The sequence below is a fragment of the Bombus pascuorum genome, chromosome 1, assembly GCF_905332965.1.
Source record: "Bombus pascuorum chromosome 1, iyBomPasc1.1, whole genome shotgun sequence".
In the NCBI taxonomy this organism is placed as follows: domain Eukaryota; kingdom Metazoa; phylum Arthropoda; class Insecta; order Hymenoptera; family Apidae; genus Bombus; species Bombus pascuorum.
Window position 1 is genome coordinate 30,528,975 of NC_083488.1, and position 14,476 is coordinate 30,543,450.

The 14,476-nt window shown below is 38.3% G+C and overlaps 1 protein-coding gene across 2 annotated transcripts in view; it reads right to left on the minus strand.

The window, feature by feature from the left end:
- The window catches only part of LOC132909988 (RNA polymerase II elongation factor Ell), a 149,257-nt gene that overhangs the window by 97,166 nt on the left and 37,615 nt on the right, over positions 1-14,476 (minus strand). For both annotated transcript variants that reach the window (XM_060965292.1, XM_060965301.1), the window contains one exon: positions 4,103-4,150. In XM_060965292.1, coding sequence (XP_060821275.1) covers positions 4,103-4,150 — 48 coding nt within the window. The remainder of the gene's footprint in view (positions 1-4,102; positions 4,151-14,476) is intronic.

A 14,476-nucleotide genomic window follows, 5' to 3' on the forward strand; every position in this document is an offset into this window, starting at 1 on the left:
CAATTTTTCTAAATTATCATTTATCCAATGCGTCAACTATTCGTATCCTACGATACTTTCACTTTGATAACTTCTATTCTAAATTCCTTGTTTCTTTGTATTTTATTATTCTTTCATAGTTGCACAAGTGAAAGAGTTTTGGTACGATTAATGGAGAATCGAAATGATGGTTTAATCGTGTATTATATGTAACAGCTGCTATGCGTGACTCATAAGTAGACGTAATTATTTCAATTTTGTAGAGGGTTCAAAGTAATCTCTTTTAATTATTAATAAATCGACTTATTGTTCGTACGATACTGTAATGAAAAACTGTTTTGAATGTAATCGTGAAAAAGAAATGGTAAAACGCAACGAGCAAGAAGAACGAGCTATTGGAAAATGTTCGTAAACCACTTGCGACACACGGTAAAACTTAGCGTGGCTGGCCACGTTTTCCGAAATCGTAGCTGATCTTAAAATACATCGTCGCTGCCTTCAATACGCGAATCGTTCACGGCAGAAACTACGGATAAATTACGTAGTAACGGAAACGAGCGTAAGATAATCACTTGAAACATTCACAATTATCATCAAGCAGTTCTTTTATCTGTTGGAAAAAATCAATATCCTGCAAGACCAAGGTCTCCGTGCCGATAAATCGATTCACAACATCGGGATTACGATATACAGCTAGATAACGGTTACAGATAACTGACACATATTGTTCATTTTGGGGAAAATATCCATGTTTCTTGCGCAATAAAAACTTTATTGCCACTTTAGTCAGTCGTGTCGGTTCGGTTTTCAGGCATAAACAGAATCATAATCCCGTAACAAATTACCTTTGACATTTCAAGTGATTTATATTTAGTTAATGTGTTGTGTATTTGAATATTTTAGAACTTATTGAAAGATTTACGTTGCTCGTTCTTATTAGGATTCTATGCTTAAAAGATCTTTTCTCGAATTTTAGATAAATTTGAGAAGATCGTTCTTCTTGATGTTTTCTTATTCTAGTAAAGGATAACACGATAGAACTCTGTTTACCTGAACTTTATTTGTTAGAAAAAGATTTTATTCAGTACCGGATTAACGATATCTTTGCCAATTGAACTCACTCGGGCTTTTTTTAATTAACAATGGAATTCTATAAGCCGAAAGAATTACAAGTTTCCAGCAGCAAAACATTCTCTTCGATGCGTATAAGTAGATACAGATTTGGTAATAAAACGAACGAAACTTCAAAGAATTAGAATTTTCTATAAACTATCCGATTATCCTATTGTAAAAGTAAATTTATAAAAGTTATACAACTTGTAACTTGTCAATTTGCCGATAGTATTAGTTAGGAAGTTATTTTATAACAATAGGAGTTCAGCTCTGAACTTCTATCGTATGTCCGAAAAATATATATATATAGCTAGCGAAGAAAATTGGTAGACCCTAATTACAATGTAAACTGTCTGCCAAATTCCTACAAACAAAATTCTACTATAACCTGGAAAATACAGAACTCTGTAAAATAAACGAACGCTACGAACGTAGCGAGATAAATACATTTACGTCGAATCAAGGTTTAGTGTCAAGAAAACGGATTTCGTACGATCGTCCGGTCCAGTTGAATGTAACAAATAGATCGTAAAGGGTTAATCGAGGCATAAGAAAGGCTTCTCGAGCATCCGTAATAAACCATTTCAAGATCATCGAGTCTTCACAGGATCCCGGAACCGAGGCGTCATCGATGCAACCTCGAAATACGATCTCCTTCAGCCTTCGAAAAATCGTCCGCGAGAATGAATCAAGGACCCTAAGAAGTCGGTTGGCAACTTCACCGCCGCGTTTGCCGGGTATTCGAGCAACGATCGACGCGACCAACGAACGTACGAGCGAATCAACGAACGGCACGGGAGAAAATGGTGTATAACCTTGCTCGAACGACCTCGATCGCCTTCACCGTAGTAGAAACCTTCGACGCCGTGCCTGGCCACGTCTACGGACACGCGCAGTAATCACCACCGATCCTCCGATCCCAACGCGAGAAGATCTCTGCGCGCGCGTGTCTTCGTTCTTGTCTTGTAACGGGAGAGGATCGTGCACGCGATCGATAATGTGTCACGCCTCTCACTCTCGTTTCTTTTCACAAAGGGATGCGGTAAAGAACGTTCTACTTCATCATCTTTCGTATTTTACCCCCTTGAATGATTACCGATGTTTAATCGTTTAAGGATAATTTGTTGACACATTTATCAAATAAGATGGCGAGTCGACATTGTGGGAAAATGTTATGAGAATTCGTATCAATAGACTATGCGTGTTTACGGGAAATTTAGAAACGCAATAATTGTATGTAAATTATTGAAGTAAATTATTAAAATAAGTTTTATTAGTAAAAATACATCTTACGTTAAAAGCTTTATTAATGTAGAGAAGGGTATTGTATGAAAGATTGCATTATAGGTAGTAAAAATCGGACTATAGCGAACGTGTTAAAAAATTTGTAAATGTGGCTGTTATTCTGTGTTACGTGGTCGTTGAAGGTTCACAGTGGCTAACAGCAGTAAAATTTAAAAAAAAGAAAAAAAAAAGAGTTTTTTGCGCGTGTATTTGCTACAGCTAAATCTATAAGCTAATACACCTTCCGTATATTTCTGTAGTTCACGTCACCTAGAGCTTTTTCTTATTTTAAATTATTAATATCTTGATCCTCCATCTTTCATTTACGAAAATACGAATATAAGTAATAACATCTTAGAACAATCTCTCTCCACTAACAATCTCTTTGTCGTTTATTTATTTACCATTAGAGCGAATTATAAAAGGATTTTCATCGAGAAACCTTTTTTACCTATATCTACACGATAATTCCGAAACTACATCATACATCGGCATACATTCAGCGCCGCGTATCGACCCGCCTTTGCAACATAACATAACCTCAACTCTCGGTCTTTCCTCGCCTACTCTAATGCCTCGTAATTTCCAGTAATATGCGTGACGAATTTCAAAGTTTTCATAACGAATGGCAAAGACGTACTTGCGCTCAAATACAACTAACAGAGGCGGAAAATCTTCCGAGAAAAGCTTAACGGTCGCTAAACGATGTTTCGTGGAAAACGCGCGAACGACGACGCGAAGTTCATGTGCTGTGTAGTTGGCGCATGCGCTACAGGGCAATTTTTTATTCTTCATCTCGCGAACGTGATTACACGGATATAGCATTTTTTAAGTTCCTGTCGCTTCTCAGAAGAATTACGTCCGATTCTATGTAAGCGTAGTTCGCCGATGCGGAATCTCGCGAATTTTATACCGCATTAAAACCAATGGAAACCTGGCATTTTATCGAGAAATTCTCGAGTAATAAAGGGTTTTGTTGAAAATTACTTCGAGTTTTTCTGTGCACTTTTATAATATAAAACTCTGTATAATTGTAGAGGTTGCGCGTTTATGGAGTTTCCGATTTCTCAGATAGACAGACAGACAGAAAATATCAGGCTGATAAAGATCTCTATGAAGATACCAAAGGGTATTGTATTTATAAAAATTTTACTCCTTTTTGAAAAGAGAAAGGTGTAGATCTAGGTCGTTTAATTTGTTTCGCTTCCTGTGATTGAAAACTCTTTTCTAATTATGGCAATAATAAATAGCATGCTATAATGATTTGAAAGTAACAAATTTTCTAATTAATTTTTCAGTCATAATTGACCAATCACGACTTATATATATATATCGATGTTGCGAAATTTTGTTAAATCGGTCTGACTTGTGAAACCATTCGGTATCGTACTCTGTGTCAGCCTGATTTAAGATATTGAACGTGATAAACCAAAGCATAAATGACTTTGCAAGATAGGTAACCTCTTTAAAAACGAATAAAAAATATTTACAATATCGTTGCATAAATATTTGCTAAATATCTCTTGTGTCACGATTTAGAAAAACAAAACAACGATTTACGGTTGATTTATGAGACTGGCACCAAGTAGTTGGTTGATTTTTTGTAATCTTTCGCATAAAATCGATCTTGATTATACTCGAACAGACAGAGAAGTCGGAAACTTGTACGTATCGTGCGATTCTACCGATGCAAGTATGCAAATAATGGAAAGCGATTTTCACTTACCCCTTCGTTTCCTAGGAACTGTATAGTAGGGTTCTGGGTGGTCTTGTTCTGCAAGTAGAAAAAATCAAGATTAATTTAACGTCAATTTGTATCAGAAGTTATGTTATGCTAGTAACGCTATAATATCAGCAATATCTGAAATCTCTTGTTTCTACTATTTTATCTTGTTTTTTATTAACAAGTAAATTCGATTTACTTCCTCGTTAGAAAATAAATAATTTCTTCTTGTATTACAATTTTTTATGCTCGTTCGAACATCGTTCTAATTCAAATATGCAGGAATAATTTGTCTTGCGCGGTATAGAACGTACAAAAATAATACAAAATTCCTATAGACGCGTGTGTTATTTGTCAACTACCTCGAGTTATTGTCATTTCCATAACGTGTTATATGCAGGAAATACAGTATATATTCCCCAGGTTACTTTAATGTTTTTCGTCTCAATAGTAATGGAATGTTTAAATCCCCTCTTCGTTAATAAACAATGGTCACTCTTAAAATATCTCTACTCGTAGAACAATGCTCGAATATAACGAAATATTTTATTCCGGAAGGAAATGATAATTTCCTTTACCTTAGCTTCGGAATCGGTATAAAGTTGTATAAATCGTCACCGGTGCGAAATCGACGTCACAACGACGTCGGTGGTAACAAGTCTTACGTGCGTGCTCTATCGACTCGAGTATCGTCACGTGCATACAATTCGGTGATAAAGTTCGCGATAAGCATTGACTTGCTTCGAGCGACCGATTATGCCACGTAACGTGTATAAAATTCCGATTTTACGAAATTCTTGCTCGTGATACGATAAAGGAAGGAAAAATCTGACGAAAGCCGGAATCGTGGGCGAGTTACGCGCACGACGTTCGACAACTTCCTAGTTGAATTTTATAATTAAAAGATTTTGTCAGGGATAAAAGTAAAGAAAAATTGTATATGAGCAGTTAACAAATAAAATTGCTGATCTTGCTATGGTTTAATATTACTATTACTCTGTTTACTGTTAGGCATTCTTATTTGAATTATTACGTCAGGCTAGAAATGTTGTTTCAATACTCGAGTCTTTTCTCGATTTCCATACAGCAGACGGTGCGCTCTATCGTTGTATCGTTTAATTCTTTGCGTTGTTTAATTCCCGTGATTATTAACTTCTAGCAACTGTACAAACCATCGTATTTTTCTCGTTTTCCCAAAGCTGTATCTTCTCAGGTATTATTTAATATTTTATTTAATAAATCAGTATGTTACAAAGTTTAAACTAAGATCATTTTTTCTTCGATGAATCACATGTGTTTTTGTCAATATCTTTTATGCTAGAAGATACTTAAATGCTACTGCTTCTAAAACTTTTCACTAGATAAATCGGTAACAAAATAAAACCACGTTTATGGTGCAGGGTTGAAACAAGATTAATATATGGCACCGTATATCTATATATATGCGGGTACGTAGTTCGTAATTTGACAGAAATTCGTTTAATTACGAGTTCAAAGTATGTTTCTACGCTACGTTTCTGTCGCTCGTGAAATTCAATTGCACCATGATCTCATAGCATAATATATTTTGCCGCGTTACATTAGCAGCATGTGCATATACGACGATTTTGCGTGCTGTGCACACGCGCGGGCGCGCTCACGATCGTTTGAAAAGGGAAAGTTGTCGGTAAGAGCTTCGTGCGCCTTTGATCGCTCAGCTCGACGAAGACGTTCGTCAAAACGAAAAGCGCTACGATTGGCGATATCGTTGGCGATTGGTAGAGTTGGCGATGCTAGTAGTAAGCAAAAATACGCATATGTAGATATACCGTTGATTAAGACTAACGCGATAATCGCGTCCCGATAAGACTGTGGAAATAAAGAATTCCTTGTTTTGTGAAACGATTCGAGGAAAGAATTCACGTTTCTAGCTTTCAGTCGTTCTTTACGTAAAAGAAGCTTCACGTTGTTAAAATTTGTGAACTTATAGAAATGTTAGCTTAGTTTCGGCTCGTTTGCTCTGGTTATTCGAGTCTGCAAATTTATATCGTGTCTGTTACGTTTCTTATTATTATTAATTATTTTCCGATTCTCACGACATTGTAAAACGTTGTGCTCGTTACTCAAGCTCGAGGCGAAGTACCGTGACCTAGTGTTTTTAATCTTAACGTATAGAGACTGCGCTCTACCCACTTTCGAGGTCTCTTAAGTTCTCTGAGAACGAATGCTTGTGAGAAACGGTCGCATTTAGGAAAAGCAAAAGCAAAAACGTAACAATTTACGATCGTAGATAAGCGTCGAGTAATATTTAATGGACGAACAACTCCTACGATAAAAAAGAAAAAAAATTTTACTCGAAACTATAGCAAACGTAAGACGATAAAACTCAAACCGATGTAATAACGTTATTAGTTAATAAATTATTATGCAAGAGAGTTGTAGTGTTAGAAATGAGAATATTCGGTAAATAATTACGTAATTATAGGTACACGACGTATAGCCAAAAATGTTGCCAAAATGTAACGAGTATTCGCTGGAGAAGGACGCTTCACATTCGTTCGAACAATTGAAATTCTGGAGTTTTCGATCGTTGTCCTTCGAAACCAATACCAACGCATGGTTATTGGATTTTACGAGCGATTCGACGCCGCTCAAAATATATGCGCATGCATTGACGTCTGAGCTGAGTCGCGTTTGAGCCGTTGTCGCGATTTAACGAGATTTAAAAGCCGAGTCCGAGCGGCAGGCCACGCGTCTCAGACAGAAAAGCGTACAACGGTTAGCCAACGAATACCAGGGCGAAGTAAAAGAGAGACGGAACACAATGAAATAAATTAATGACGCAGAAGACGACCTGTGGTCTGACCGTTAAATGCTCGAATGTAAAATTCACAGCTCTGATACTGAATTACGTACGTTTCGTACCGGTGGTCTCGAAATTTAGTGCGAGGATGGAGGAATTAAATTACATTTCAACGAATAGCCATGTCTGTTAAAGTTTCGCGAAAAGAACGGAAACGTTATTTCATTTAATGAAACCGTTTCCCACTTTTTTTTTTTTTTTTTTTTTTTTTTTTTTTTTTTTTTTTTTTTTTGAGAATTTTTGAAGGCTTTGGAAAAGAAGATAATGTGCACGTATTACTTGTTTTATATCGGGGAATATTGTACTATTTTTTTTCACGTGAATATGAACGTGAATATTTCATAGTTTGTACTATTTTGTATCGTCAAATATTTCATACTTTTAAAAGTTGGTGTTATCAAAATCATTATGTTAAAAAAATTATATCTGTTTACTAGAGTCTCTCGTACTTGCTTTGAAAATAAGACAAAACATAAACCGAAAAAGATAATATTTAAAAAATTATGAATCGATATAGACACGTGGAGCCCTGAAGTCGATCACCGACCATTCTATTTTGACGATGGTAGAAGGAAGCATAGCGTGATACATTAAACGTCATCAAAGCGGTTCCTTACGCGCAAACAGCTACCCTGTCTGGAATAAGAGTCACATTGACAGGTTGGTCAATAACTCTTTGATCTACCACCGCTCTCCCTTTTCTAATCTATACATCCATATTTTCTCTTTATTCCTGTTTCGATCGTCAGCTATTCTTAACTGAATTCTTCAAAGGATATAAGTCGTCCTCTTTCTTTGTTTCTATCATTGACTGCTGTCGCGTTTTCTTTTGGAGTATTCAAATTAACCTGTTTCTTTCTTTTTTCGATCATTGACGATCGTTTTCTTTTAAACTACGTACAATTGTTTAGGCTACAAAATTTATCGCGTCACTCGAATACACCCTATTAAAAATTTATCAAATTTCAGAGATCCAGAATCTTGTTAATATCTACGATATAATAATCTAGCAATTCGATGCAACAAGATGAAAATCAAAGTTCGAATCTTCTATTTTCTAACCCGTTTGCTCGTTTTCGTTTAAGTTGGTATCGTAGGAATAAAGTATTTCTTCCCAGAAGAGTTCGTTAAATTGTAAAAGTTTCTTCATGCTCGATAACCGATGTTGGCTTGTAGGTAACATTTTCCTTTAAAACAGACGACACTGCATCATAAAACGACGTTTTTGTAACGAAGCTACCAGTCAGTGAAAAGAACTTACATTTTCGTGGTTTCTATCCCTTCAGCGTACACAGCTCTGACATCTTCCTTTTACGACTACTAAAAGATTTTAGTCTGATTCTTGATAAAGAGCACTGTAAATGTCGCTTAGTTTTATTTTATTATCATTTGGAATAATAATACAATCAACGTATCGACGCAACGCATTGAATCACGGTACTTGTATAATTAAATTATCAATCTCTTCAAAGCGTTTATCGAATTATCGATCAAGCAGTAGCGACGCTCTGCCTAAAATCATTCTACAGAACGCGCGATTAATTGATTTAGATTCGCTACTCTGGATGGATTATTCAGGAATCCTGTCGACGATCCCATGTCCCCAGAGTGCGAGATTCACAAGTCGTCGGAGGAAATGGGGAGAGCAATTGAATGGAAAGGCGAGTGGATCTCAAACAGAATTTGAAAGAATAATTCGTCGTGGAAGAGATAAAAAGGGGAAGTTCTACACCTGTTGAATTTCATTTTTAGCGATAGAGCAGAATCTTGGGCGATAGATAAATTATTCGCAATGAAGCGTGTATTCAAAATGAGAAACGTGGAACATCCGCATAATTTATCGATGGATCGACGTCAATCGAACGTACAACAACACTTTGCCAAGCGCGTTCGATAAAGCGGATATAGTGCGAGGAGGGTTAATCGGTTAAATGGTTAGCGGTTTTTCCAATATTTCATATTTATGGACGTGACTTGGCGCAAAACATAAATTCTATTATTCTGCCTTGTTGCTTTATAAAGAACAGTGTGTTCTTTTTTATCAAATACGCGCCATTTAATAATTGGAGCGTTGGATATTTCAGAGTAGCTATCTGTGAAGGTAGAACCATTTAACGCGTTTAATCGAAATTACGTTCCAATCATTCCTTGAACCTGTTGATCCACCTGTTACTTCTTCCTTTATGTATCTCTCCAGGCACTTTTTTAAAATAATAATTTACTGTATTATATAAATAAAATTTAAAACAGCATGGAATACACAAAATGTGGTAAAATCACGCCAAGTGTTAATACCTAAAATAATAATATCTGTTAAAACGTATCCATCCATTTGAATGCACATAGAACCGAGGAGAACGAAATAGTTGGACCGTAAAAGAACGAACTACAGTTATCATTCTATCATTGCTCGAGAGACAGAATTTATCATTAATATGAAATTAAAAGATTCTGTGCGTGCGATTAAAGATAGTTTTCATTTTGGCCTGCGTATAGCACATATAGCTGTACCTTAAAATTCGTAAATATGGTAATTAGTTCTCGAGACGTTGATAAACTTAAACCTCGAACTTAGACATCAAGCAAATCACACATGTTCCTACCTGGAAACAAACTCGGTCTATATATACCCAACTAGAGAGCAGATGCAATCCATCGACTTAGGAAACGAATAACTTCCTGCGCTGAATTTACACGTATTTTCCCTCGAGTAGTCAAGAGATGGTTTGGGAAACTTCTTTTGGAAATTCCTAAGAACAGATTATTCGGCAAGCAGAGGGAAACCGAGGGAAAACCTATGTGATTTGTGGCTCGTTTCGCGAACGCGAAGTCCTAAAAGAAACCTGGTGCGATGTGGACGCGTCAGCGTGTTCGATGTGTCCGGTTGCATAAGCGCGCGAACGGTTATGTTCATGCATTTTTCATCGCATCCCTGTATTCGTAACGCACAGTTCGTCGCGTCTACGAAATTCTAATCGTTCGTACCAACCGAGAACGCAGTGGCGTGTGCGCAGTCGTGCGCGCTCCAGGACAATGAAATAACGACGATGCATTTTGCAATTGCTTGGAGACGCGGAAACTAGCCCACCCATGGAGGCAAGGGGGGAAAAGAAAACCAGCGCGCGAGCTCGCCTTGTTAACTCTATTTGCGTCGTGGGCACGTAACGGATTTGCCGTTTCCAGTCGCCGTCTAATTCGCGGAAAAAGGAACGTGGAATTTATAATGTCGCTGTAGCGTGGCAGCGGTCGATCAAGAAGTCGCCACGATAATTGAGTAATTAAACGTATAACAGCTACGTGCATCGGTTGGATAAAGATCTCGTTGTAGCGTAACTGTTTGCTGTTAAAAGATGGAATAGAACGTGTTTATTTGCCGTTTGTAGGGACGAAGAATGCTAAGTTTAGAGACGCGATTTTTCAATGTGCGTTGTTTTCGTGGTGGTAGGGATAGTAGAATGATCGCCGCAATATTACGGCTAAGGCTATGGTTACAGCGTTAAGCTGTCATCTGTTACGGAACAATTATTTTATTTATTTTATTTTTCGTCTCGAGGTAACATTCGCGCACCCTCTCTTCTTTGCTAAATGACCAATGGCCGTCAGTTGAAACAGACTTAAGTGATTCTCACTTATCTATTTCAACCAGTCTCGAAGGCTATCTCTAGTCGAATATATGTAATACTCATAAATATCGTGTTTAAGAGGATGATGACAATTTTCCTCACCCCTCGATCTAACTTCCTGATGCCGAATATCGTTACACCAACTTGAGCTACACCGTATTGAGGTTATGTTAGGTATACCATCAGATGCGGTATCCTGGAATGAAGCGTGCACTTAGAACATCGCTTCCTTATCGGTGTTACGAGACGGGAGAAAAGTTTTCAGAGACAAATCAGGTTTCCATAATAACGAAGGGGGAAAAGAATATATTGGTGTTCAGCGAATACCAGTGATAACCTTGTACGGTATCGATGGCGTTCAGCAACGTATAAAATTACAGAAACGGTATAATTTGCTTCAACAGTGTCCAAAGGAGGAGATAATGTTTCAAGGAAGAAGAATGACACTATGAAATACAGATGGACGTAAACATCGAACAGTTCTTCGACTTCCTCTCATCCAAAAAACATGTACGCCATATATCAAATAGAGTACGGCATTTATCAACTCCATACCATAAGAAACAGGGAAAAATGTGTTCTTCCGATTCTGGGTTACCCCGTCCCCGTAACTGCTGCCTGAACTTTATTGTACGCAAATTGGGTCGCGCGTGCCGAATATCATTCATCAACTTTTCTACAAACTTCTACCTGTAGCGGGGTAACCGTTCATTCCCCGTTTCACGATTTCTCGATAATCTTTTCCCCTCTACGACATTTATTTGTAAAATTAATTGACAGCAATCGAACGTGACGGAGAAATTTACGTGGTATCAAAATTTGCATCGAATCGAGCGGTCAACGTTAGCCGTGGAAAAAGCGGTTCATCAAAAATCATCGTTTAGCTCAATTAATCAGTGGACGAGAGCGCGGTTGCCGGCTCACAACAGGTAGGCAACGTCACGGTGCAGCTACCAGACAGGCCACGCCGAGAAATTCGGCAACGCCGCCAACTGGTTCACTTTCTCTCGGCCGGCGAACTCGCAGACCGTTCTGGCTCCCTTCTTATGACGCGTGTGTTCTCCTGCACACGCGCACAACATAGCACACACGGATATGTATCGAGCAGACGTGAGCGTTCGTGTCCCCTCGAGTGTCACGATGTGTGGGCGTGTACGTACACGCCCGACGTCTCTACCTATAGATTGTGACAAACCGATGCGACAGAGATCCGGGTGCGAGACAGTGGATCTCGAAAAGATTAGCCGCTCGAAACTGCGATCGAATTTGCTCGGATCGATGCCGTTGAACCCTGGTGAGAAGCACGGCTCATCAACTTGGCGTCGACGCGACGCGACGCGACGTTGCGTGCTCGTCTGACTTTTCGAGAAACGATCGTTTTTTCTTTCCTTTACATTCTCCTGTTTCTCCCTCGGTTCTTTCTCGTTTTTTATTCCTCCGAAACTGACAACGATAGATCGAACGGATAACACCCAGCAGGAGCAGATAATAACTCTAACGCGAGGCCAACGAAACATCATCGAAACCGCGCCTCGTCGCCGCCGTATAATCTCGATTTTACGACAGTCAGGTTAGATGCGCGTACGCGTATGCGCATCATACGTACGTCTCGGTGATTCGCGTTAATTGGTCGCGCAACAAATCGTCGTTCGATCCGCGAACAACCATTTGACGCGCGTGATTCAAATTTATATCGTTACGACTATCGCCATGTACGATGTAAAGGGTATAACTGTTATCGATTGCGATCTATTTTCCGATCCACGTGGATCACGCGATGTTTCATCGGACAGGTGTCAACCAGCGAACCATTTATATCGAAAACGGCTCAGACATCGTAAACAATGCAATGAATCTGTACGCGACGACAACGTTGAGTTGCTCGTGTCTCGTGTTCAATACCGTTCGGTAAACACAGCTCTGATGATCTGTGGTAAATATTTGTCCTATACGATAACGGAAAACAATCGATCTCTCGACGAACAACCAGGCTACTCGATGCCAGTCTCTGCTCTATGTCGCCGTCTGCCACGTGGATAATGACATCGATAACGAAGATACGGTTAATTGGTATGCTTTTAAGTGGATTACACCGTACCATACTGACCGCTCACTTTCGTTCATTAGAATTTCCAAGTAACATTCAAAGTTCGAATCAACGGTAGCTCGGTCGTTGGTACATCGTTTATCGAAACAGGATGAGATTGTGTATTCCAAATAAACCAATAATTATTATCTCTGTGATGCAACGACAGTATTAACGACAGTATAATATCGTGAGTTTCTAATATTTGAAAATGCACGACAACAAGGAATTACGCATATCGTTGATTTGCTAGAACTGACGGGAAAGATCATCTCAGTTTCAGGATTTCTGGAAGAATTAAATGCAAACATAAACTAGGTATTATTAAGAGAAAACCCCACTTTGACATTCAAATACCATTTCTTAAAATATAACGAGAAGTTTTCATCGTTAATCGATAATTTTCCTTGCTTCGAACTTTCTATATCGAACCAATTTTCTGAAAATTTACACTTCCAGCAAATCAACAGATACGTATTCGTTTAATCGTTACGTCACTTTTGGGTTCAATTTCTATGTCAAGTTACGCTCAGTTACGTCCGGTATCGATAAGGTTGGCATTTAAATCGATCCTTTTTTCCCATAACGTGAAACCATGTTCTAATTCTATCGGTAATACGCTGGCTAATGTTATTCGGTAATTTGAAGATGCATGGAATCGGTGTAGCGTCTCGAGGAACGAGAAATATGCAAAGCGTGCATCGAGGAAACTACTTTTACTCGTGCATGTGTATTCTTGTTGAAGCTCTCAGAGAGAATTTTAATCCACATCGTGGACTCGAGTAAACACGTTTATTTTCAAGCGTGTTTCAGCATTTTTCAGCGAGCCGCGAGGAGTCTCGTCGTCGCTCGTCCGTCTGCGTGAAACTCATTGAAAAGCATGTTTCAGGAGCGACGCGAAGTAGACTCGAAGGATCCGGGACTCCGCGCCGGCGGTGCCGTAATCAGAGCGATTAGGCGTGGCCGCGATAAGCGTATAGTGCTCTGCGGTCGTTGCTTCAACACGCGATAAATTGTTTCTGGGTCTAGATCACGTATCGTCACTTTCGAATGCACCCCACGACGCGACCTGTAAAAGTAGGCTTGATAAAAAAAAAAAAAAAAAAAAAAAAAGAAGAGGAAGATAAAGTTTGCATAAAGAGGAAGTCTTGTGGCTACGGTTAAGTCCGATATGATCACCTTTGGGTTTCTATAAACACGATAGTCGAATACGAAATTGCTTGTCTCTACCTTAAAAAGAATATCCGATAGAAAGAGAGTTACTTTTTCGGATGCTTTAAAAAGAAATTGAATTTTCTTTGTTTTAAATATTCGTAATAAGGTTGTTATTTAATGCCTTCAATATTTGAGTACTATAAAAATATACAAGTTTCCTCAAAAGTAATATTCATTGGTTCTTTTTAAATTCTCTATAAATGTATCTTACGAGTCTCCCACTTTTCGCGAGCAACATTTATATTGTATTTTAATTTTCTTTTAATCCATTACGAACCATTTATAATTTTTCTTCTTTCTTTTTTCTCAATTTTACTATTGGATTCTGGTTTTCAACGTTGTACAAAAAGGAGTATATCCTCTGTACTTCGAATAGGTTGCTTCGTTTTCGTTGTTTCACTTTTACGTATGCTATCGGTTGTTTCATTTTAACCACCTGTTGAAACAAACTCCTGGTAAAGAAATTCGACCGCACAAAATACAAGTGGAAGGAAGGGGTAGATTTTACATAATGTAAAAAGCGCCGTACAGAGGTTGATAAACACGACGCGTTTCACTGAATTCTCCCGATCGGAATAATCCGTGAAACGAACTTAAAATTCAATTAACGA